Source organism: Heterodontus francisci, chromosome 27, assembly GCF_036365525.1.
Source record: "Heterodontus francisci isolate sHetFra1 chromosome 27, sHetFra1.hap1, whole genome shotgun sequence".
NCBI classification, from domain to species: domain Eukaryota; kingdom Metazoa; phylum Chordata; class Chondrichthyes; order Heterodontiformes; family Heterodontidae; genus Heterodontus; species Heterodontus francisci.
The window spans coordinates 19,006,463-19,032,714 of NC_090397.1; the positions used below are offsets into that span (position 1 = coordinate 19,006,463).

The 26,252-nt window shown below is 43.9% G+C and overlaps 1 protein-coding gene across 2 annotated transcripts in view; it reads right to left on the reverse strand.

Annotated features, from left to right (window-relative positions):
• The window catches only part of LOC137384681 (phosphatidylinositol 3-kinase C2 domain-containing subunit gamma-like), a 202,914-nt gene that overhangs the window by 73,284 nt on the left and 103,378 nt on the right, over window positions 1-26,252 (reverse strand). For both annotated transcript variants that reach the window (XM_068058945.1, XM_068058946.1), the window contains exons 18-20: window positions 24,785-24,879; window positions 15,665-15,845; window positions 730-837 (exon numbers count right to left, since the gene is read on the reverse strand). In XM_068058945.1, coding sequence (XP_067915046.1) covers window positions 730-837; window positions 15,665-15,845; window positions 24,785-24,879 — 384 coding nt within the window. The remainder of the gene's footprint in view (window positions 1-729; window positions 838-15,664; window positions 15,846-24,784; window positions 24,880-26,252) is intronic.

Genomic DNA, 26,252 nt, shown 5'->3' on the forward strand with positions numbered 1-26,252 from the left:
TGATATCTGTCCAATAAGGACCCATTCCTCATCATATCTAGATCTGTTTCCCTTCAATTTTTAGCTCACCTAAACTTGCAACACTTGCACCAATCTTTGCGTCATCCATGAACTTGCAGATATTTTCTCTAATGACTTTACCCAGATCACTAATAAAGATAGTGAAGAACAATGGCCCTTAAATCGCTCCCTGCTGGACCCCACTAGTAATCGATCCCCATGTAGAATTGCTGCCATCCAAAACAGCCTTCTGCCTACAAGAATGTAACCAATTCCTACTAAACTGCAAAAAACTGATACCACAGGATCCTATCTGGTTCAGTATCCTATTGTGTATTGTTAAATTTCAAAATCAAGGTCTGTAATGTCAATTAGGCCTACCTACATCCACCAACCAAGTAATTGCCTCTTTTCCAAAAGCCACGTTGAGAGTCTCTAATAACCACTTCTCTGTCTTAGTGGTCGTACAGAGTATCCCCACTGATTCCATCCAGTAACTTGTCTATAACTAATGCCAAGCTAATGGGCAATTTCCCAATTCTGAATTATTGCCCCATTTAACAGCAGTGACTATGTTTATTTGGACATTTAAAAATACAATGTTTAAGACGACAGAAAAAAAATAGGAAAACTTTAAGGATCGTGCATTAATTCAGAACCTCAGTCAACCAGGGTCATCTTTATAAATAAGTCATGAAGCAGGTACAATTTCTTTCAACGTGAACTTACACTGGCATCAATGCCTTTTACTGCAAATGCAGGATTCAATGGCAGGCGACAAACATGCTCCTGGTAGAAGAATTTCTCTACTTCTTCAATCTCTTTCATTAATAAAGTCTGCAACATGGAAAAAACAAAATATAATTCTTTATTTCCCCAGTAAAATATGCACTTTGGCAAAGTTGTCAAAACAATTGCTCTATCAGAAAAAAGTGGACAGTTCCCTTCTTCATACAGAGAAAGCCACAGCCATAAGAAACTGAAGTATAAATTCAGTGATCCAGTACTTTCCAAAGATGAACTGTGCTGAAGAGATTGAGTAACTTTCCCAGGTTATATAGTTGATTTTCTGAACATGCATATGTTCCACTGAGGAGAGCATGTGACACATTATGACACATGGACATGGGAATTTATAAGGGGCAAAAGCTGACAGGAAATGTGTTATGAGCACACAGGACACCAGTCTGGTGTGTACTGATTCTTTAATGAAACTGACTGTAATGGCTGCCTGCAGCCAGAATACCTCATGTTAGAGGTCACATGACTACGTCAAGCCAGGAGGCACATTGGTACAGTATTGCATTTCTATCCCAAACATCCCCTTTTTCATACAAAAAACCCCCCCAAAAATTTGCATGCATTATCATTTATACTGTGAGTTGCCCAAGTTACCCACTATGCACACAACTGTTCTCATGCATTCGTAGTTCGTCATTCTTGTCGGTCTCTGCACATGCATTGCAAACATAGTCATTAAATCGTGCCGGTCTCTTAATGGTGCAGGTGTGCGTTGCCGTTGGTTGTTCATCTGGTTGATTTTCCTTCTCCTAAGAGTGTCGGTCCCATGTCACTTCTTGTCGCGGTATCTGTTGTTGTTCCATTTCCGTTGTTGGGGTGCTGTGGACCTCTGAGGTTGATGGTTGATCTGTGGTCTGTGAAGTTAGTGAGTTCTTATCTTCCTGATCGACCACCTGCTGTGATGGAACAGCTTCTCCAGTTGTGCGTATGTGCCTGTGGTTGCGACAGTATATATGGTCGTTCACTTCCACTGCATACGATCAAGGTGACAACTGCTCTATGCAGGTCCCAAGCTGTCACTTGGGCTGACTCTTGTTGAGAGCATTGAAGGTTTGTACCCTGACTAGCTCTCCAATGCTCAATTCTGGTAATGGTTTGACAGTTTTGTCAAAGTGAACTTTGGCTTTCTGCTGTTACACCTTGATTTTGTCACTTACACCTGTTACTACTTCTGGCTTCAGTAGCTTTTTTGCTACTGGAAGAGTAGTTTGGGTGCAATGTGACATTAATCTTTGTACTGGACTACTTTCCATGCTTCAGTAGGTGTGTTTCTCCACTTGAGGATTTCTTTGTATACATCTGTGCCAGATTTGCTCGATTTCCTTATGATTCCTTTGGCGATTTTCATTGCCACCTCAGCCTTTCCATTTGACTGGGGATAGTGTGGAGATGATGTATAGTGTTGAATTTCCCAATCCTTTATGAAGCGGCTGAATTCTTTGCTTGTGAACTGCGGGCCATTGTCGGTCATCACAATGTCTGGAATGCAGTAACCACCAAAGTGTGCTTTCAAGCATTCTATAATCTCACCAGTAGTCACTGAAGTCAGCTGGTCTACCTCCCAGTAATCAGAATAGTTGTCTATGGTGACAAGATAATCAGTACCTGTGAGAGTGAAGAGGTCTACTCCCAGCTTCATCCAAGGTCTGTCTGGGATGCCATGTGTCAGCAGTGGCTCTTTAGCTTGGTACTTGTTGCATTCACTGCACTGGCTGATGTGGTCCTTGATTTCATTGCTCATGTTTGGCCAGTAGAGCACTTCTCTTGCCTTCCCCAGACTCAACTCAATTCCTTGGTGGCTTGCATGGATGCGCTTTAGCATCTCTCCTCTCAACACTTTAGGGATAATAACTGTATTTCCTTTGTACAAGATGCTATCTTGGGCTGTCAATTCATCTCTGTAAGCCCAGTATGTTCTTGTGAGCACAGGATGTCCTTGATGCTGTCAGGCCATCCTTTCATCACTACTTCTTGCAACACTTGTAGAGTTGGAGCTTAAAAACAAAATACTGCGGATGCTGGAATCTGAAATAAAAACAAGAAATGCTGGAAACACTCAGCAGGTATGGCAGCATCTGTGGAGAGAGAAGCATAGTTAACGTTTCAGGTCAGTGACCCTTCTTCAGAACCGAGAGCTGGATCTTATTGGGTAGTTCACTTGATTTGCGTGACTGTCAGATTCAACGTCTCTGCTGGGTTGATGTCTTCCAGAGCATGTCGAACTACAGCTTCATGTTGTATCTGGAAGATTTCACACTCTGTCATAGCATCCTCTATTTTCTTCATAGGGAGTGCTGCTCTTGAGAGCATGTCAGTGATGTACATCTGTTTCCCTTGCTTGTATGTCACATCCAGATGATATCTCTGTAACCGAAGTAACATCCTTTGCAGATGCTTCGCAGCAGATAGTAGAGGCTTGAGGAAAATGCTTTGAAGTGGCTTGTGGTCGGACTCGACTGTAACTTTGTCTCTTCCAAGTAGGTATTGCTAAAAATGTTCTCAAGCAAAGACAATGGCCAGGTACTCTTTCTCGATCTAAACGTAACATCGTTCCATTTGCATTAATGCCCTGGATGCAAATGCAACTGGTTGTTCTTGCTGCATAAGGGTTGCTCCATGTCCTGTCTCGCTGGCGTCACACTGCAGGGTAACTTCATCTTTTACGTCATAATATTTTAGCACTGGTGTTGCCATCACAAGTTGCTTGATTTTAGTGAATGCTGCTTCCTGTTCTGTGCCCCCGTCGTTGGCAGTGAGTTGGTGCAATGGTTCACACTTTGATGACACATTATGCAAGAATTTTGCTAAATAGTTTTTTTTATTCGTTTGTGGGATGTGGGCTTTGCTAGCTAGGCCAGCATTTATGGCCCATCCCTAATTGCCCTTGAGAAAGTGGTGGTGAACTGCCTTCTTGAACTGCTGCAGTCCACGTGGGTAGGTACACCCACAGTACTGTTAGGAAGGGAGTTCCAGGATTTTGACCCAGCGACAGTGAAGGAATGGTGATATCGTTCCAAGCCAGGATGGTGTGTGGCTTGGAGGGGAACTTGCAGGTGGTGGGGTTCCCATGCATCTGCTGCCCTTGTCCTTCTATGTGGTAGTGGTCAGGGGTTTGGAATGTGCTGTCTAAGGAGCTTTGGTGCATTGCTGCAGTGCATCTTGTAGATGGTACACACTGCTGCCACTGTGCATTGGTGGTGGAGGGAGTGAATGTTTGTGGATGGGGTGCAAATCAAGCGGGCTTGAAAGAGTGCTTTGTCCCGGATGGTGTTGAGCTTCTTGAGTGTTGTTGGAGCTGCACCCATCCAGGCAAGTGGAGAGTATTCCATCACACTCCTGACTTGAACCTTGTAGATGGTGGACAGGCTTTGGGAATTGAGGAGGTGAGTTACTCGTCACAGGATTCCTAGCCTCTGACCTGCTCTTGTAGCCACGGTATTTATATGGCTACTCCAGTTCAGTTTCTGGTCAATGGTAACCCCTAGGAGGTTGATAGTGGGGGATTCAGCGATTGTAATGCCATTGAATGTCAAGGGGAGATGGTGGGATTCTCTCTTGCTGGAGATGGTCATTACTTGGCACTTGTGTGGCGCGAATGTTACTTGCCATTTATCAGCCCAAGCCTGGATATTGTCCAGGTCTTGCTGCATTTCTACATGGACAGTATCTGAGGAGTCGCGAATGGTGCTGAACATTATACAATCATCAGCGAACATCCCCACTTCTGACCTTATGATTGAAGGAAGGTCATTGATGATGCAGCTGAAGATGGTTGGGCCTAGGACACTACCCTGAGGAACTCCAGCAGTGATGTCCTGGAGCTGAGATGATTGACCTCCAACAACCAAAATCATCTTCCTTTGCGCTAGGTATGACTCCAACCAGCGGAGAGTTTTCCGTCTGATTCCCATTGGCTCCATTTTGCTCAGGTTCCTTGATGGTATACTCGGTCAAATGTTGCCTTGATGTCAAGGGCAGTCACTCACACCTCAAATAGTTGACGAATCCAAAACATTGTTGCACTGATTTTACATCTGTTGGTTGCTGCATCGCTGTTACTGCTCTCACCTTTTTAGGATCTGGGCAAAGACTTTTTGCTGTCAGTGCATGACCGATGTACTTGACTTCGGGCATCTTTAATTGCAATTCTTTCTTGTTCAGCTTCAGGTTCATCTGGCTCTCTCAAGCAGTCGCACTAGATTTTGATCATGGTTAGCAGTAGCTTCTTCCATTGAGTCTCTGCATCCATAAAATACCAGATCATCCACTATAGCTTCCACTCTGGGAAGATCACTAACTATCTCATGCTGTCTGAGTCGATACTCCTCTGGAGCCTTGGAAATGCAAATTGGCATGCACAACCATCTGTATCTCCTGAACGGCATCCAGAATGTGGTTAGCAAGCTGCTTCTCTCATCCAGCTTTATTTGCCAGTAACCATCCTTCACATTTAGGGTAGTGAAGATTTTTGCCTTTGCAAGCTGTGGCAAAATTCCTTCGATGGCTGGCATGGGGTAACGTGATCTCTTCAAAGATTTATTTAGATCTTTTGGGTCGAAGCATAATCTCAGCATTCCAGGTGTTTCACTGCTACCATGCTGCTAATCCATTCTGTGGGAGTTGTCACTTTCTTGATTACTCCCTTCTTTTCCAGCACTTCTATCTTGTCTTTCAGGCGAGCCTTGAGGGCAGCTGGAACTTTCCTTGGCAGATGCTGAATTGATCTTACCCTTTCATCTACTTCTAGCTGATATTCTCCAGGAAGACATCCTAAACCTGTAAATACATCATTGTACTCCTCGAGGATTTGTTCTGCGGGCAATGGTTTAGTGCGCTGCGACACGTTGCAAATCTCTTTTTGCACGTTGAGGGTTAACAGTTCAAGCTTTAGACTTGCTTCAGCTGAGATGAGTGGCTTTTGCTTGCTGTCTATGATGTGGAACTCCAGATTTTCGTTCTTGTCATTGCAATGGACTCTCAAAGTAACTTGTCCTCTTGACACTAGTATGGTGCCATCATATAACCTCAACTTTATTTTTGAGGGCTTCATTTTTGGATCGCCATGTTGAGCCACTTTGCATAGCTCTGTGAAGGTCATGATGTTGCATGACGCACCAGTGTCTATTTGACGTTTTATGTTGATTTGATGTTCTTATTCTGCAGTTATCATTCCAACAGTCACAAACCATTTATCACCTATCGACCTGACTGAACCAACCCGCTGTATGGTGTTTAGTGATTCGTCAGAATCTTCTGCTGAAATCTCTCCAGTGGCCATCTGTACCTGCTTGTTGTGCTTCCTTCTAGCCGAACACTTGTGTGCAAAATGATTCAGCTTCTTGCAGTGAGAACACTACTCTCTCCACGCTGGATATGCCTTCTTTTCCTGTGCATGATGTCCTCCGCAGTATTTGCACCCTGCCCTTTGGTCCATGATCTTTCTGCCCTTTCGGCCTGGAATGTCTATCAGCATAATACAAGGCCTGGTCTGTTCTGCCATGAATATGCTCTAGCTGCTGATTTATAACCTTAGCACTTCTACACATGTCGATCGCTTTCCTGAGAATCAATTTCTCCTCTCTCAGTAGAGGTGCACTCACTGTGGGATCTCTTATGCCTAATACAATCATGTCTTTAATTAGATCATCTTTTAGTTGTGCAAATTCACAGGATTCTGCGCGCTGTGTTAACGCAGTCACATATTGATCAATGGAGTCTTTTTCACATTGGGCCCTATGTTCACTTCGGCTTCAAAGTGTACCTTCAAGGCTTTCAAAATTTCTGCTGTCCATTATTTTTGTTCTTTAGAGAGATTTAAGGTGGAATACACTTTGTAACAGTCTCTACACTTTGTAACAGTCTCTCCCCATCAGTGATAAAAGTGTAGCTACTCATAGCTGCACTGGTTTGTTAATTAAATCTGTTGCAATATCGTAATTTTGCCATTGCAAGTGGAAAAACTGCCAGTTCTGTTTCATATCACCTTCCATTTCGACCAGCACAGGCAGAGGAAAATTTGCAGCCATTGTCCTACCCTGTGCTTTCAGCTGTTTCTTTGTTCCCTTTCTGTGACTTCCTGTGGTTTCTAGCAGCTTTTAGGAGTTGTGACCATTCCTGTGGCCTTTGTTCCTTAGCTGTACTTCTTCACCACTCAATCTCAGCTCCAATCTGAAACCATGTTACGAGCTCACAGGACACCAGTCTGGTATGTACTAAGTCTTCAATGAAATTGTCTCTAATGGCTGCCTGCAGTCAGAATACCTCATGGTAGAGGTCACATGATTACGGCAAGCCAAGAGGCACATTGGTACAGTATTGCATTTCTATCCTAAACATGCGTGGAGATGTCAGATTTTTAAGTATATATTATACAATAGATATTTAAGTTATACATATGCTCCGGAAAGCTGTATTGGAGAAAAGAGCAAATAATATCAAATGCATCTAACACTCCACAAAATTCAGCTCCTTAGCACCTGTAATTTTTGGCACTATGACCACTGTTTTGCCTCCAAACTTCTGTTGCTAGCTGCTCTGACGCCATTTTGCTGAGGGCATAAGCGCGCGTACAGGACACGTTCACCAGAAGTATGTAAGATTGTGATGCGAATCACAGGTAACTCGCTCTCTAACCTTGCACAGCTAAACATGCAGTCATCAGCCAGAAGAACACCCTAATAGCTATTTAAAGGAATCATCACATTCTTTCAGATGAATTACTGATTGATTTTTACTGTTTGTTACCGCGATTGTAGAATTATTTGGTGGTTTCCAGAGTTAGAATCATAGAATCATAGAAAATTTACAGCACAGAAAGAGGCCACTTGGCCCATCGTGTCTGTGCTGGCCAAAAAACAATCCACCCAGTCTAATCCCACCTTCCAGCATTTGGTCCATAGCCCTGAAGCTTACAGCACTTGAGCTGCATATCCAGACTTCTTTTGAATGAGTTGAGGGTTTCTGCCTCTACTACCCTTTCATGCAGTGAGTTCCAGAACCCCACCACCCTCTGGGTGAAAAAAAGTTTCCTAATCTTCCCTTTAATCTTTCTACCAATCACTTTAAATCTATGCCCCCTAGCCACTGACCTCTCTGCTAAGGTACATAGGCCCTTCACATACACTCTATCCAGGTCCCTCAAAATTTTGTATATTTCAATCAGATCTCCCCTCAGCCGTCTCTGTTCCAAGGAGAACAACTCCAGCCTATCGAATCTTTCCGCATAGCTGCATTTTTCCAGTCCTGGCAACATCCTCGTAAATTTCCTCTGTACCATTTCATCCTTTCTGTAATGAGGTGACCAGAACTGCATACAGTACTCAAGTTGTGGCCTAACCAATGAGTTACACAGTTCCAGCATAACCTCCTTGCTCTTGTATTCTATACCTTGACTAATATAGGAAAGGATTCCATATGCCTTCTTATCAACCTGTCTTGCTACCTTCAGGGATCTGTGGACATTCTTTTTTTTTAGAGATACAGCACTGAAACAGGCCCTTCGGCCCACTGGGTCTGTGCCAACCAACAACCACCCATTTATACTAATCCTACATTTAATCCCATATTCCCTACCACATCCCCACCTTCCCTCAATTCTCCTACCACCCACCTACACTAGGGGCAATTTACAATGGCCAATTTACCTATCAACTTGCAAGTCTTTGGCTGTGGGAGGAAACCAGAGTACCCAGCGGAAACAGGGAGAACTTACAAGTTCTGCACAGGCAGTACCCAGAACTGAACCTGGGTCGCTGGAGCTGTGAGGCTGTGGTGCTAACCACTGCGCCACTGTGCCGCCCCAAGGTCACTCCAAGGTCCCTCACTTCCTCTACACTTCTCAGTATTTTCCCATTAATCGTGTATTCCTTTGCCTTGTTTGACCTCCCCAAATACATCACCTCACACTTCTCCAGGTTGAATTCCATTTGCCACTTTTCTGCCCATCTGACCAGACCATCAATATCTTCCTGCAGCCTACAGCTATCCTCCTCGCTATCTACTACATGTCCAATCTTTGTGTTGTCTGCAAACTTCTTGATCATGCCCCCTACATTTACATCCAAACAGTTAATATACACTACAAAAGCAGGGGACCCAGTACTGAGTCCTTCAAAACACCACTGGAAACAGCCTCCAGTCACAAAAATATCCGTTCACAATTACCCTTTGTTTCCTGCCTCTGAGCCAATTTTCTATCCACCTTTCTGCATTTCCTTGGATCCCACGGGATTTTATTTTTTTAACCAGTCTGCCATGTGGGACCTTGTCAAAAGCCTTGCTAAAATCCATGTAGCCCACATCAGCTGCAATACCCTCATCTATCTTCTGTGTTACTTCTTCAAAAATTCAATCAAGTTGGTTAGACAAGATCTTCCCTTAACAAATCCATGCTGACTGTCCTTGATTATTCCATACCTTTCTAAGTGACCTTCCTGTCTCTCAGAATTTATTCTAATACTTTGCCCACTACTGAGGTTATACTGACTGGCCTGTAATTATTGGGTCTATCCCTCACTCCCTTTTTAAACAGAGGTACAACATTAGCAGTCTAATCCCATTAATATTTCCTCTCTCCCTATGTTTATCACATCCAATACTTCATACTCCTCTTCCTTAATTACAGTATCTGCATCATTCCCCTCTTTTGTAAAGACAGACACAAAATATTCATTAAGAACAATACCAACTTCTTCCGCCCCTACACATAGGTTACCTTTTTGGTCTTTTATGGGCCCTACTCTTTCCTTAGTTATCCTCTTGCTCTTAATGTATTGATAAAACATCTTTGGGTTCATCTTGATTTTGCTTGCCAATACTCTTTCATGCTCTCTCTCTTAGCTTTCCTAATTTCCTTTTTGATCTCACCCCTCCACTTTCCATACTCCTGACCAAAGCCTGATTCGGGTATAAAATTAAAACCCGACTTGGGCCTGACCCGACAATAGCCGACCCGAACCCAACCTGGGCCCGAATGCTGGACACAGAATACAAATCTGACCCGACTTGAACCCGACAGATGTAGTCAGGTTCGGGTCGGGTAGCCAGGCGTTACTCCTCACAGTTTTCTGTAGTATTGAGTTTTCGGTGTCAGACATAAGCTTTCCTTTCTGCCTTATCTTACCCTGTAAGCTCATTGACATCCATGGGGCTCTAGATTTGGCCGTCCCACCCTTTTTCTTTGTGGGAACACGTTTATTCTGAACCCCTTGGAATCTCCCCTTTGAATATCTCCCGCTGCTCTGACACTGACTTACCTTCAAGTAGTTGTTTCCAGTCCACTTTCGCTAAATCACTCCTCAGTTTAGAAAAATTGGCCTTTCCCCAATTAAGAACTCTAACTCCTGTTCTAGCTCGGTCCTTTTCCATAATTATGTTAAAACTGACTGAATTATGATCACTACCACCAAAATGCTCTCCCACTGCCACTCCTTCCACCTGTCCATCTTCATTTCCTAACACTAAGTCTCAAACTGCGCCCTCTCTTGTTGGACTTGCTATGTACTGGGCAAAAAAGTTCTCCTGAATGCACCTCATGAATTCTGCTCCCTCAATTCCTTTCACACTAAAACTATTCCAGTTAATATTGCAGTAGTTAAAATCCCCTACTATTACTGCCCGATTGTTCTTGCATTTCTCAGAGATTTGCCTGCATATCTGCTCTTTTATCTCCCTCTGACTATTTGGGGGTCTATAGTGCACTCCCAGCAGTGTGATTGCCCCTTTTTTGTTCCTTAGCTTGATCCATATGGCCTCATTTGATGAACCTTCCAACATATCATCCCTCCTCACAGTTGTAATTGTTCCTTTGATCAAAATTGCCACTCCCCTTCCTTTCTTTGTTTAAAGTTGTTAAGGTCTACACAGAGCAGTGTGGCACATGCTGAAGGACTTTGTCCTGACCTCAAGAATTCTGCACCAATCACTTGTTCCCGAAGGCTGCCTTCGGAGAATACTTGGCATCAGGTGGCAGGACTATATCTCCAACACAGAAGTCCTTGAAGCGGCCAACACTCCCAGCTTATACACACTACTGAGTCAGCGGCACTTGAGATGGCTTGGCCATGTGAGCCGCATGGAAGATGGCAGGATCCCCAAAGACACATTGTACAGCGAGCTCGCCACTGGTATCAGACCCACCGGCCGTCCATGTCTCCGCTATAAAGACGTCTGCAAACGCGACATGAAATCGTGTGACATTGATCACAAGTCGTGGGAGTCAGTTGCCAGCATTCGCCAGAGCTGGCGGGCAGCCATAAAGACAGGGCTAAATTGTGGCGAGTCGAAGAGACTTAGTAGTTGGCAGGAAAAAAGATAGAGGCGCAAGGGGAGAGCCAACTGTGCAACAGCCCCGACAAACAAATTTCTCTGCAGCACCTGTGGAAGAGCCTGTCACTCCAGAATTGGCCTTTATAGCCACTCCAGGCGCTGCTTCACAAACCACTGACCACCTCCAGGCGCATATCCATTGTCTCTCGAGATAAGGAGGCCCAAAAGAAGAAAACTTGTTCCCAGACATGGGTGCAGTAGCAAGCATCTCCCTTGGCCTGCCGCATGACAGGGAGAATGAACAGAGGGCACAAAGAGCAGGACAAGCTACAGGAAGAGGAAGGAGGAGGGGGAACAGGGCTTTCAGCAGGAAACCATATCCACTCAGGGAGTTCAGGGAGCAACTCTCCGACTTGAACCTCAGCATGGAACAGTGTGTTAGATGTCTGCTTCACTAAGGACGCCCTCACTGAATTCTGCCATCTGCTGCAGCCACAACTGCAACCTCAGAGCAGGGTGAGGACGGCACTGCTATAGGCTGTGAAGGTGACTTCAGTCATGAACATTTATGTCTCTGGCTCCTTACAGGCTGGAGCAGGCAATAATTGCAATATCTCCCAGTTTACCATCCACTTTTGCATAAGGGAAGCCACTGAGGGTCCATAGTCAAAGACTGCTGAATACATTTTATTCTCTCTTGCCAGAGGGAAGTGGGCAGAGTGTGCATGTGGCTTCGTGGAGGTGCAGGCTTCTCCATGTTGCAGGTTGACATCGACTGCATGAACGTCACTTTGTGGCTGCCACATGTTAACCCTGAGATGTACTGGAACGTCGAGCTAATCATATGCAGAGTACCATGCAGGTCAATGTCTAGTGTCCTGGCATCATTCATGATGCCTTCATTCTGCAGCTGTCTACTGCGCTATCTGCATTTAAGCCATCACGACAAACCAGAGGGTCGATACTGGGCGACATGGGCTATCCTTTGATGACATGGCTCATGACACTGGGGCACAACCCACATACACATGGGAAGCATGCATCCAAGAAAAGACATGCTGCCATACGAAATGTGATACAGCAGACCATTGGGGTGCTTAAACAATGCTTACGCTGCCTGGACCACTCTACCACTCTGGAGGAACCCTGCAGCACTCAGCAGGGCAGGTGTAAAGACTTCTGGTGGTCTGCTGCATCCTGCACAACCTCACCATCATGAGGGCACAGCCCTTGCAACCAGATATATGGTGACCAGCTGAGGAGGAGGAGGAAGAGGGGGAGGAAGGCAGAAACCTAGATAGCCCCTTTCTGGCCGGGCTGTCCATGAATGGCTCAATAAATGCAACCCTAATTCTCCATTCATTAACAGTCACAAACCTTACCTTCCCCCTGTTGCACTCACAGCATTTGCTTGGTCATAATGCTAAAATTAAAGCCACACAAAATTATCTTCCAAAGCAAATTTATAAATTAAACCATGCCATATTGCATACAAACATCAACTACTTATCCTTGTGCATTTCCTTACTGCCTGTCTCCCACGTGCCTTTGCCTGGCCAATACTCCTATGTAGCACTACCTCAGTAGCTGCAGCATGGCTGGTGGAAGGCAGCTGACTTTCAGTGGGGAAGACAGCAGATGGCTTTGCAGGTTAACCTTGAATAGCTCTAGCCCTAGAAGGCCCAACTTCAGACTGCACCATCTTGGCACGGGTGGCAGCGGTCTGGGCTGGCTCGCTGACAGGTAACAGCAAGGGCACTGGTGGAGTGGCAGTGCTGGGAGCAGGAATGCTGTCATCCTGAGAGAGGACAGCAGGTTGGCACACCACAAAGCCACTGTCACTCCCCCTGGTGATGGCTCAGTAATTCTAGTAATCTGCTGCAGGACAGATTGCTGGACTGCTCTGAGACACTGCAAGCCCTTTTGAACGTAAGTGTCTTGTAGCCATGTAGGCAGTCTGAATTTGCATGGCAGCAAGCTCAGTTTGCATGACTTCAGTCTGAGCTTCCACTGCAGCATCAAGTTGTTGGGTTGTTTGTGTTGCAATGGAAGTAGAGACATTGGCCATTGGATGCTGCATCATGGTTGAGTATGCAAGCGTGCTAATGGAGTTGGCCACCACTTCCACACTGGAAAGTATGGGCTCCAAGCTCTGCACAAAGTCTTGTGCCTAGTTGGTGCTGGACTCCTCGATGTTCCTTGACATGGACTGTAGGCTTTCTGGCAGGCCTGCCAATGCACCAAGCATTTCAGTGTGCATAGTCCATCAGCCTTCTGTTGTAGGCCGTCTTATTAAAATCCTCATTTAAGTCCTCTGCAGCAGAATCCTGTGTGACCTCACCCTCCAGTGAGCTGGCACCTTTGCTAACCTTGTCCCCTGCCTTGGCTACAGGTCACTCATGTCTCAATACGTGCGAATCCAGTCTCTAACCTATCCTCTAAAGTATGCGCAGTGTCAGTATCTGAGCTGGTGGTTGTGAGTGTGTGAACGAGTGATGGTTTTTCTTCTTCATTACTATCTTTCTGCTCTGCCACCTCTTGCTCTTCCTCCACTGCCTGGCCAGATTGCACTTCTTGGATATCTGAAAGGAGAAAGGCACAAGAGTAGGGTTGTGATGAGGGACGAGAGGGAAAGCAAGTGGTACATGCTTACACCATCTGCAGCTTGTAAATCAGATGAGAGTGTGGGATGAGGGGAAGTGGATTGTGAGAAGCAGGATTAGGTGTCAGGATACCATCATCTTTGATGGGTTCAGCCCCGGTGCTGGGCACGACCTGAGCAATGGCATGCCAATGATGACGAAAACTGTCTTCTCCATCAGGGTAAGGACGTGCAGCCATGCTGTCCCCTGCCAGTTAGTTCCTGCTGCCTCCTGTTACTTGCCACCTTGTCCTACAAGAGAGAGGGAAGTGTGTTAGTGAGCGTGGTGCAATGTGTTTGGGTGATGTGGTTGAATAGCTGGCGGCGTATGCAAGCTGTGAAATGTGGGTGTGAGGTGAAGTTACGAACGTTAGGTATCAGTCATTATTGATAGAGATTGTTAGTAGGTGAATGATGGAGGGATGGTGTATTGAACAGTGTGCGAGGATAATGGTGCAGTTGGTAGAATATGGCATTTGAAGATACATTCAGTGATGCTGACCATTCATGTGAGACCATTGAAGTTTTTGCGGCACTGCATTCGTGTCCTCGGGGCTAAACTCCTGGCACCAGTTGTGGATAGGTCACATCTCCTTCTCTCCACCTCCCACACCAAGGCCTCCAGTCCAAAATCGGAGAATCTTGATCCCTGCTCTCTGCCATGTTGTGCCATTGTTGAGTATTCCCCTTGTCCAAATCACTTTTAGAATGACTTTCCAGCACCTGCTCCAGCCACAATCCACCTCCCCTTTAAGTAGTGCAGGCTAGCTTTAGCTCGTGCTGGCCTCTCATAATTTTGCGACCCCTGCTCAAGTGTGCAGCCACTCAACAGCACACTTAGTGCTGGCTGCAAGCTGCAATCATTTAAATTAGCAGGCAGCAGGAAGTCTGCGTGCTGCCTGCATCAGAGGCAAGGGCGGGGAGTAATCCTGCATCGCAAACCCATGTCCTTTCTCTGGAGCTGTTCAATCTCGCATTCACTCTCACTAGGTGTAGAAATAATGATCAGAAGCAAATTATGCCCAGCCTCAAAAGGCATGAGGTTTCAGGATTGTCTGTGCAGTCTGTCAGTTTTGCAGAGAAAATCAGTTCAGCTAATGAAGAATAATTTACCTGATAGCTCTGTGGGTGAAAGTACTATGTAGATACTGAGCCCGACGCACTGATAAACTGCCAGCTTTGACCCCTAGTCACTACTTAGTTAGCTCATCTCTGCTGGGGTTGTGCGAAGGCCTTTACATTGTTAGACTTTGGTACTCTAGGCTAGGAAGAAGGAAGATGGAAAAGTCTGTCAAGATTCCTGCTCCCAACTGGCGTTCACTGCTGGAAACTGTGTGTGGATGTCAGGCAAGGCCAGTCTGAGGCTCACCTGTGATATTCCATGCAGATGAATAGACTGCCGACTCTCATAATCTGTGCTCACTCTTGACAAATGGCCATTACCAAGGAAACCATATCGTGGAAGAATCAGCTCCTAGTGAAGGGAGGAGAGCCACCCAGCAACCCCTCCCCCCCACCCCTCATCCCCCCCAACCTCCCATCATTTATGCTGAACATTTATTAATAATGTCAACACCTTCTGAAGCATTTATCCAGACAGGTCATTCTAGAAAAGGTAGCAAGAAGGGAGGAAGGTTTGCAAATGGCCAGTTGGGCAAGTTACTGGAGAACAGCTGGTTCCATATCCAAGCAAGGGTCACTGCTTCTGGAGAGGGGAGGTAACAATTGGGCTGAAGGGAAAATTATGATTATAAAGTTGTGAAACAGTTAAAATAAAAAAAAATGGAAGAACCTTATGGTTTTTCTATTAAATATACAAGAAAATGACTCCATTTGTATTGAAAATTCTTTCCCTTGCATCATGACATCAGCCCGAGGCAGTGGCTAAGTAAATGGCCTTTATGTAGGGTGAGCATTTACCAAAGATGCCATTGGACAGATCTTGCTTCTACTCACCGAGCGCTTGGATTGGTCAGCTGCCCAGATTTTCTCAGCTACCTCAGCCAACCTGTCGATGAGCTTGGTCTCTTTATCGAATTCTTCTCGCATGGCTTGCCCTGAAGAGCAGAGCACAGCTGCTAACAGCTGGCTGTACCTTCCCTTAAATTGAGAGTCTGCCAAGCCATCCTTCAGTAACCTGTGAAAGAACACAAAGAACAGTCTCAACTTGCACCTGCACCTGCACTCATCTCACTTCATTAACAGAATCACTTCAAAAATCAGGGTCACTGGAACAGTCAAATGGTTCCTTTTAAGGCACAAGTTTCTGGATAATATTCTGCAATGTAATGGGGGAAATTTTCCCCAAAGGAGCAAACTTCTGGTGCTAAAATTAGACCAGGACTATTTGAAGATAGGCATTAAGATAATGTTGACATCAATGATTGCCCATCAGAAACGCTTGCCCACCGCCCCCCCCCCACCCATCCCCCGCACCACCTCCACATAGCTATGCTGAATATTTATTAATAACACTTTCTGAATCACTTATCCATACAGGTCAACCTAGAAAATATAGAAAAAAGCTGTCCAACAGCTTCAAAAAAGCTGATGTGAGGGTAAGGAATTAAACATATGCTGCAGAATACGATATTGAATCATTTTTACTCTGGGGGAAAATCTGAAATACATAAAAGAGCAGTTGGCAGTAGTGGTGGATTTAGAAACTGCTAAAGGAACTTGGAAAGTGAAGTAGCACATTCAGCTCCCCACGCACCCCCCCTCCCCCAAACCTACTTTGCCATTCAATTCAATTCAATCCATGGCTGATTTGCACCTTCATTCCATTTACTCACCTCTCAGTTAGCACCTTGATACCTTACCTAACAAAAATCTATCGTAGTCTTGAAAGAGCCCAATGACCAACATTCACTGCATTTTTGGGGGAAGAGAATTCCAGATTTTTAACTACCCTTTGTGTGCAGACGTACTTCCTGAATTTCCTCATAAATGGTCTAGCTTTAATTTTAATTTTATGTCCCCTTGTTCTTGATTGTTCCAGCAGAGGAAAGAGTTTCTCCATATCTATCTTATTCATTCCTTTCAATATTTTAAACACCTCAATTAGATCATGCCTCAATTTTAATCAAAGAAAACACAAGACATGTGCACTGTCCCCATAATTAAACCCTCGAAGACCTGGCACTGAATTTTCAATTGCTCGTGAGGGCAAGTTTGGGTGCAGGCAGGCTTGGAAATTCGAGCACTTGGAAGGTGTCACTGGTTCACGACACCTCAGGAACGCAATGTAATTTTCAAAGGGAGGGCGGGAAGGGGGAGCCGGCAACCTTCATGCCGTCAATTAACTGCTTGTTGAGCTTGTTCTAGAGCTCATCAGGAATCTGCAGAGCAACAGTTTGGAATTTTCAATAGAGAAGTATGGGGCAAAAGGAGGCTCTAGGACATGTTGGGGCATAGCTGTCAGGAACACAGTGAGGAGCCATGAGTGCTCATGACTGCAATATGCAAAAGTTGTATAAAACAGGAGATTTAAACTCAGTTGCTCCTGCAGTGGTACGGAGTTACCATCTCTGGTGCTGAGAGGCTTGCCTTAGTGATGAGTGAGTGTTTGGACTCTTGAGAAGGATGTGAGGCTGCTGGCATCACTTGGGCCTCAGAGGTGGCTTGAGGAGTCCTTGGTAAACCAATGTGCGACAGGTGAAGCTGTTGAGATGGGACAGGGCTACTCTGACACTGGAGAGAGTAGTGAGGAGGAGCATCAGCAGATGCATCATCCTGGTTAGGAGGAGGCCAGAGGAGCAGAGCAAGGGGCTGCAAGGGGAAGAAGACGCTACCCACAACATCTGGTGTACTGCCCAAGAGTCAGCTGCCTGCAAGTGACAAAGCGTCAGTGCCATAAGAGACTGCACCTATTGGGGGAGTTGATTTCTGCTATTTGTGTTGTTGTTCACAATACCCTGAGGCCTCCCATTACCTGTGGCAGTCCCCTACCCACTGGCCCTCTGCTAACCCTGCTGCTACATTTTCAAAGGCAATGGCAAGCTCAGTCATGGGTGCCATTTACATTTTAAAATCACTCTCCATCACGAGTTCCTGCCTCCAGACTACATCCGTGCCGAACTTGCCTATGGGCCAATTAGGGCCTTTCCCTTTAAAATATGCACGACGTCACTGAAATGATCCGGCCGTCAGTTACCCAATCCCGAATTGAAAATCCAGCACCTGATGTCATTCTGGTAAATTTGTGCTGTATGCCCTCCAAAGTCAATATATCCTTCCTGAGTTGCAGTGTCTAAAACTGAACACAGTATTCCAGATGTGCTGTTTCACCCCTTGAAATAAAGTGTAACATTCCAGTGGCCTTTTTGATTATCTTTTATACTTGCCTACTAGCTTTAACAGAAGTTCAAGGCTGTGTTTCTGCTCCTGAGCTTGCCGAGAGGCAATTTTCCCTCCATAAACTTGAATGGACGTGCAAACCATGGACTAGTAATCGCAGTGGAAACCTTGGCTTTATTTTCGAGGAGGTTTTGGAGGAATTGATTGTACTTTATTTAGTTTCATTTTACAGCTTTTCAGAGTCTCTCATGCCAAAAATAATTTCACAAGACAATCACTGCCATCTGTCCCTTTCCTGGACCCCATGGCAATCCAGAGGAAGGTGAGCAGGGAATTCTTGGATTGAGTTTATGCTGAGTCAGTATTATTGATAACTTTGATGATGGGGCATAACATCATTATATCTTTTCGATGCTGATTAACCCTAAAAATACATAAGGCTAGAAATGATTGTGCTGATTGGTGCCAGGGTGATTGAAGCAATTTACGCGACATTCCTTTGTCCCCTAGTTTAATTGAGCCACAAACCTATTTAAAATATGTGGGCCAAAATCTCCTTTAATATGGCGGTGAGAGCAATACCATGGTTAGCTTTCATTTGCTATTATCTTTTGAATGAATTTTCCAGGCTATGCTTCACTTATCAAAAGGTCCATTGCCTCATGCTGCAAACAGCAATCATTGCACTAAAAGTGTATGAAAGCAGGATTTGTAGGAACAGATGCTGGAAGAAGATGTTTTATACTCCCAGGTACACATGACCCTAGTGCATTCTGTCTTAATGTAACTCCTCACCAGACTCTCTGGATATTGTCTGCGCTAACATAGATGGTGCAGGCTTTCTTCCTGCATGGTAATACAGAGATACCCACCAGGAATGCATAAACGGAATTAAATCAGCTCTCAGTTACAGAATATAGCTGAGTGACAAGTTCAGCGAACCGACATCCCTGTGCTCGCTGACCTACATTAGCTCCCAGTCCACCAACACCTCCATTTTAATCCTTCCCTCTGTGGCCTCGCCCATCTCTACCTCTGTAACTTCCTCCAGCTCCCTCAGAGATCTTTGCATTCCTCTAATTCTGGCCTCTTGTGCATCACCACTTCCTTTTCCCTGCCATCGTTGGCTACGCCTTAAACTTCCTCAGCCTGAAGCTCTGGCATTTCATCCTCAACCTCTCTACCTGTCTCTCCCCCTGCAGGACACCCCTTAAAACCAATCTCTTTTGGTCAACTGTCCTAATATCTTGTTCTTTGGTTCAGCGTCAATTTTTGTTTGATTACACTCCTGTAATGTTTTACTACTTTAAAGCCGCAATATAATTGCCGTTACAACTCACCTACAAACAGGCATCACACATCACAGTAATCCTGTCGTTTAAACCCTTAAAACAACCAGATCAATGTAATTTTTTAAATTAAGTAAAACTTAAACACCATTCCAACCCCACTCCCTATTTAATTTCCAAACCCAGGCAATTCTGTAATTACTGTGACAGAAATGCTCAAATAAAGGCAATTAATCACACCCTTGCATCCAAAAACAGCTGCAAATAGTCTTGAAGAAACTTGGTATTAATAAGTAAATAAGATGACAGACTAACCCTTTAAGGAAAACAAAGTTTAAAAGAACTGTATTTTAGTACTTTAGTGGTTATCTGTGTGAACTTCTTGGGAATGAACACTAAGTAATCAAATGTGCAATTGTGACTCCGAAAGTATCCACTCATCTTAAGCTATTCTGCCTCAAGACCATGTGGAACCAACAGTGGGAAAAAGGAATATCCAACTTAATTGTGACAGGCGATGTTCCACCCTTTGCCTGATCCGTTTGTTTCTGACAACCTCCAATCTCAGTGCAAAAAACTGGTGTTCCTTTTCCAGTATTTAAGAAGCTGGCACATGAGCTGAAAAGAACTATCAGTGTCAGATAATGATGTTGTAATTTTATCTGGAGCAACCTGAAAGTCATTTTCTCACAACAAACAGCGAAAATGCTGGAAATACTCAGCAGGTCAGGCAACACAGAGTTAACGTTTCAGGTCTGTGTGACTTTTCATAAGTTGGAGCATGGAAACAGCTGCTGAGGAAGGAGATGTGGCTGTGTAAGCAAGTTTTGATCATTACCTGATCAAACATAAGAAGGGAAATAGAAATCAATGAAGGTGAACAAGGTAGAAGAGACAATCAGAAATCCCGTCAGAGAGAAGAGCAGAACTTCTTCAAGGTGTGCATTCTTAGAAGAGAAGTGGCAGTGAATTAAACACTAATACAAAAGCACAATACTGCAGATGCTGGAAATCTGAAACAAAACAGAAAATGCTGGAAATACTCAGCAGGTCAGACAGCATCTGTGGCGAGAAAAAGAGTTAATGTTTCACGTCTTGTGACCTTTCATTTTATCCCCTCTCCTAATATTCTCCATGTGTCTTTCTTTGAATCCACCCATCTTCCAGTATTCCTCCTACTCGTTCCTTTTCCTTCCCAAGCTTGGGAATACCAGCTAACTAGATAAATCTTATACTGACACTGATTGCGATATCACATCTTCCAATAACATTGCACTAAATCTCCCTTCTTTGTAAGAGCAAGAAATAACTGTGCTCATATCTGAAAGAAGCATAGAGGCAAGGGAGGGGGAAGGAAGACAGTTTTAGACACAGCCAACAAGAGAAGTTATAACAACCAATGTGTAGCTGCAATCTGCAACTTATCAATGGGGCATTTGCAAGCTTGCACATGTGTAGTTGTTTTTATGTTGCTCCAGCTGCTGCAGAATATAAACAAGCTGATTAAACAGCATCTGGGACCCTATCCAGCATATTAACACCAAATAAAAGATAGTTCCACTGTCTGCGGATCTGTTACGGACTGTTGCAAAGCCAGTGGAGCACATAGTACTGAGTGTTCCAAATATAAAGCATCAATCTGCCAATTCTAGCCTACAGTAGGCACCACATTTATACTGCAGAATGAAGCTTTACCTCATCGCTAGCTGCATGACTGCTCAGCTTTGAAGCTTATTCTCAACTATCTAGACTTGGTTTGAAAAAGATGGATTTTCTAACCTATGCTAGTTTTTAACTATATCCCAAGCCTACCCCTCACATTCTGCTGGTTGCAACCTTATCTGGATGGCAGTTCATGTGCTATCGAGCATTAAACAGTAGCAAAGCAACGAGAGATTGGAGCAGGCAGAAGAAAAGTGGCCCTTCTGTGTCACACTGCTGTTGAAATTCTACTAGGTTTCATGTAAATGCATACTGAGTCAGCTGGGGTATCTCCAGCACAGTCTCCATTGGAGGTAATGCTACTGAGGATCAACTTAAGTTTTAGCTGTAGTATTAAATGGGACTTACCGAGTAAGCTGTCCAATGTACACCACATGGACGATTTTCCCTATCATTGACTTCAATGGAAATGAAAACCAGTAGAGACAGATAATGGGCACCAATCTGATCCAATCTAATCTTGGCCATTTTATACTATCACCACAAGTTAACACCACCACCAATGGGTAGTCCAGTTCACAGAGGAAAAAATCCCTACGAACACTTAAAGCCACAAAGCTTTATGAGTTGCCTCAAATAACTGGAGTGAAATGCACCCCTGCCATGTGGTGCCACTGATAAGTTGGGTATGTTACCCACATGCTACCTCGGCGCTGTTAGCAGGTCTTTAAAAAGAACATCCTCAGATTCAGTGTCAGTGAACATATGACTGTCTTAGATTAAGCAACAGTTCACATTGAGGGTGCTTGGGGAGAGAGTGGTCAACTTGATGCCACTTCAGTGAGATATACCATCATGTGCCTGCAGTCCTTGCCGGAGCCGACTCTTGATTGGGTTTCAGCAGCACAATAGGTAAAGCCTAGGAGGCAGCATGCTGGCTCTGGATGACAAGAGCACTTGGTGGTCTTTTTGATTCTTCCATTGCCTTCATGGTCATAGCCAGAAGATATCCAAGGCTGAGCCCTTCCTGATGCAGCCTCTCCCTTCAGAACCTTAGGTTTCTGCTTGCACCGGTGAACAGGGGTAGACCTAATACAGAAGCATGATGAAATCCTTGCTTTAGAAAACACACTCTTCAAACTGTACCATTTACATTGTGAATGCACAGGCTGGAATTTCTACACATTCACAGTCAATAGGCAGAATATTTAGAAGACAATGTGTAAATGATGTGTGTTAAGCAAGAAACAATTGTTAACAAGAGAAAGAAAACAAAGCCTTACTGTTTCAGCTACTATGTAGACAGGTGAATGGACTATTGCATTCCAATAGTGTGTGACAACCCAAACTGCCTTGATGGAAAATGAATCTCACTGATAAAGCATTCAATACATTCCATTAGAGTACTGTGACCAAACTCTTGTTTCTGGTGAACTTACTGGATGGAGTTCAAAGCCATTTTATTCAAATTATTTGATTTTTTTTTTAGCACAAATAACAACTTTGTACTATCAGGAATCATAGAATGATACCACACAGAAGGTAGCCATTCGGCCCATCATGACTATGCCAGCTCTTTGAAAAAGTTATCCAAGTAGTCCCATTTCCCTGCTCTTTCCCCATAGCCCTGTAAGTTTCTCCTTTAGAAAGCTACTACTGAATTTGCTTCCATCACCCATTCAGGCAGCACATTTCAGATCGTCACAACTCACAGTGTCACAAGTCTCCTCGTGTTCTTTTCTTTCCAATTATCTTAAATCTGTGTCCTCTGGTTACCAACCCTCCTGCCTGTGGAAACAATTTCTCCCTTTTCAAAAGCCTTCATAGTTTTGAACAATCTCTATTAAATCTCTCCTTAATCTTACTGCTCTGAAGGGAGCAATTTCAGCTTCACCAGTCTCTCCACATAACTGAAGTTCATCATCCCTGGTGCCATTCTAATAAATTTCCCCTTCTCCCTCTTGTTAAGGCATTCATATCCTTTCTAATATGTGGTACCCAGAATTGGACACAATACTCCAGTTGAGGCCTAACTAGTGTTTTATACAGAAGTTGACTTCTCTCAAGAAACAGCACTGAAGGAGTTTAGATCTTTTTAATGTAAAATAAAAACAGGAAATGCTAGAAAACTCAGCAAGTCTGGCAGCATCTGTGGAGAGAGAAGCAGAGTTAACATTTCAGGTCAGAGATCCTTCTTCAGATCTTTTTAACTAGTTTTTTCAAAAGCATCTGAGGCAGATGGCAGTAAATCTTAACAGTTATGTTACGACCAAGGTGGAAGCAATGCACAGTCAATTCAGTCCCATGACTCCACACGTTGCAGCATATTATAAAAGGTTTCTCACGCAACGAGAAAATAGCCAAATTAAACAGTCTAGTAACCCCAAGAATAAAACAGACCAAACCATATATCTTTAGACAACAACAAATTAACTATCTATTAAAACTAAATCTTAAACACTATTAAGATAAACCTATGTCTAAAGACCTTATAACTTCTTATTTTAACCTAACTCCCCCATTCACACACATACATTCAAAACTAACAGTTAACTGGCTTTATAAGTGGAGTTTTAAAAAATTAACTGTTACTTAAGAATAAATAAATACATCTTTGTGGGTTATGTTCCTGATGGATGAGGTATTCTAGTGCAAAAATAATCAAATGCCAGTCGAAGTCTCCACGCGGATTTGATGAAATAGTCTATTCTCGATAGGCATTCAAAACACTTTGTCTGCAGCAGTCATCAATCAGTTCTTTCAACGATGAGCACACCAATATGTCAACTTGAATTTTATAACTGACAGTCTCTCAGTCGAAACTTTACTTCATTAATACAAATGGTCTTTTCAAAGGGTTATTTCCTCCTTAGGCAATTAACTAGGCCTGTAGTTCCTTGCAGAATTTTTGTTGAGAAAAATAGACAGCTCTTCTCTTCAGTAACACGCTTCGCTGGAGAGTCTTTCAAAACCGGTTTCAGACGGTTTTTTACACAGTTAAGTGGAAACATTATACCATGTAACCGCTCTCTCCTGCTGTTGCCTAGGTAACAAAATGCAGCTGGCACACTGTGCCCCAGAAATCCAAAAGCTTTTCTCCGTCTTAAAGGTACTCTGTTTTTAACAGAGTCTTAAAGGCACACTATTTTAATCTGAGGAGAAAATAAATACGGTTCTGTGACAGTTAGCAGACAGCTTGAGGTCTGCTGGCATTGCCCACCTGAAGACCCTGCTGAGAGGCTGGAGCCAATTTGAGATCCAGGCCTCATTTCAGTATTGCAGGTCAGCTGCAAGAGTTGTGTTGGCCTGCACAGGCCACTTAACTGGTTGGGTGGTTTTGGGGGGGGGGTGGTGGTGGTGGTGATGGGGGGCAGTCATTCCAGCAACACTGATGTGGAGCCGAGATGCAAGTTATATTCTGGTGGGGGTGGGTAGTGGGGGGATTGGGCATACAGAGGACTGGAAGATTTTTATGGGGCCAGGAATTGTGGCCCCATGAAAATGTTTTTAAAAACACTCAAAAGACTAGCCTTCTCTTGAGTGGCCTGCAACATTTCCCTTAAGGGGTGCTGGGTAGGCCACTCAATACATGGCAACCACTGCAGAGAGTACACCTGGGCCACCCAAGCAGAGGCCCCATCCAAAATGGTGGGGTCAGGAGCAGAGTGGGGAAATACATTGCTGCGAATCTGGGGGGTCACTTTATTGTCCTGTTTCCAACAGGTGGAGACAGTGAAAATCAGGACAGGCTGGAATTTCTTTGTTGGAGTCTTCAATCACGGCTGACCCTGAATTAGAAAGGAGAAGTTGATATCTATACACTTACCAGCACAATTGATGTGCTACTCGAATATTCCTGATTGAACGATCAAGTAAGAATTCCACAAGAGGGCTGTTAAGATGCCATTCGAACTTTACTGCCTGTTGAAAGTAGAATAGACTTTTAAAAGTAGATTATTGCATCCTATGCAATTTACCAGTCTACATTTCCAATTTCAGTCACTAACATTACCCATAATTAATAAATGCTATGATTCACTTCACATACCTCTTAGATCATGATTAGCAATCAATATGTGAACCTATGACTGAGATTCATCACGGCACAGTGCCAAAGGGAAAGGATGTATGTGTGTTTGACATATTTGCTCTGTCAGTCACTCACACACAGAAACTCAGAGTTTGTCAAAGGCACCCTATATCCTCTTTAAAATGTTAAACAGAGGTGCTCAAAAATCAGACCTTCAGCTGTTATTAAAATATATCTGGGGTGAAATTCTGATGCGATAAAATGGAGATACACCTCGGGAGCACAATCTGACAGTGTCCATTCACATGCCTGTCAGTATAAAGTGACAGAAAGGCTTCCAAAATATATCCAAGAATCATTCCTCTTGCATTGTCATGTCCCTCCCCGCACCCTCCCCAAGTGAAGATTGTAAGTGACCTTGAATTCTAATGTCCAGTGTAGGCATTTATTAATCTGTACCTTTGTGTAAGCAGGAACCAATGTTAGCACAAGGTTAAGTTTACAAGTGACCATTGTCAACTTGCATCCAGAGGTCAGTACGTTTTTAATAAGCAGCTCATGGAAGGTTATAAATAGAGGCAGTAAACAGATTAAAGATGCCAAACTTAAAAATGCAACACTGAAGACATGTTGTATTACAATATTGAAGGGTAGTAGTATTATTTAACATTCCAGTGTTACTAGATGATCTACTATCACACTGCAGTTCTTTGAAGGTATGTTTTGGTTATGAATGCTAGCTTGTTTTTGACTCTGCTTCAATAACCATTGACTTGTTGGTGAGCTGCTGAATACAGAACTGTGAGAGGCTAAATGACTTTCAAGACTGCAAATCCAAGTCATATCTTACCCATATTAAGGAGCTTTATGTTGGGTTGTTGGGTTTGTATTAGTAGCATAGAGAAATTCTTAGATTCCAGTAAAGGTTAACTAACAACTCTTTATTATTACTATGTACACTCTCCACAAGCCACCTATGCTAGCATCCTTCATGCTGCTATACCTTCTTCTTCTCAAGCCTATCTCATGTGACTGTTACACCATCGCTCATACAGTGGGAGGGGTCTCTCTCACCGTCTTCGGTGTTAACCCTTTACATCCTTATACCACACTTTATACCAAGTAATCGACATGAGCGTGGTATAAAATACAATAATATGGAAATTTTATTTTGCATTTGCTCAGTTTATTTTTCAGCTGAGTTTCTGCAGCCATAAAAGACAGTTTTAATATCAGCAAAGCCTTTGAGTGAATTATCTCCCCA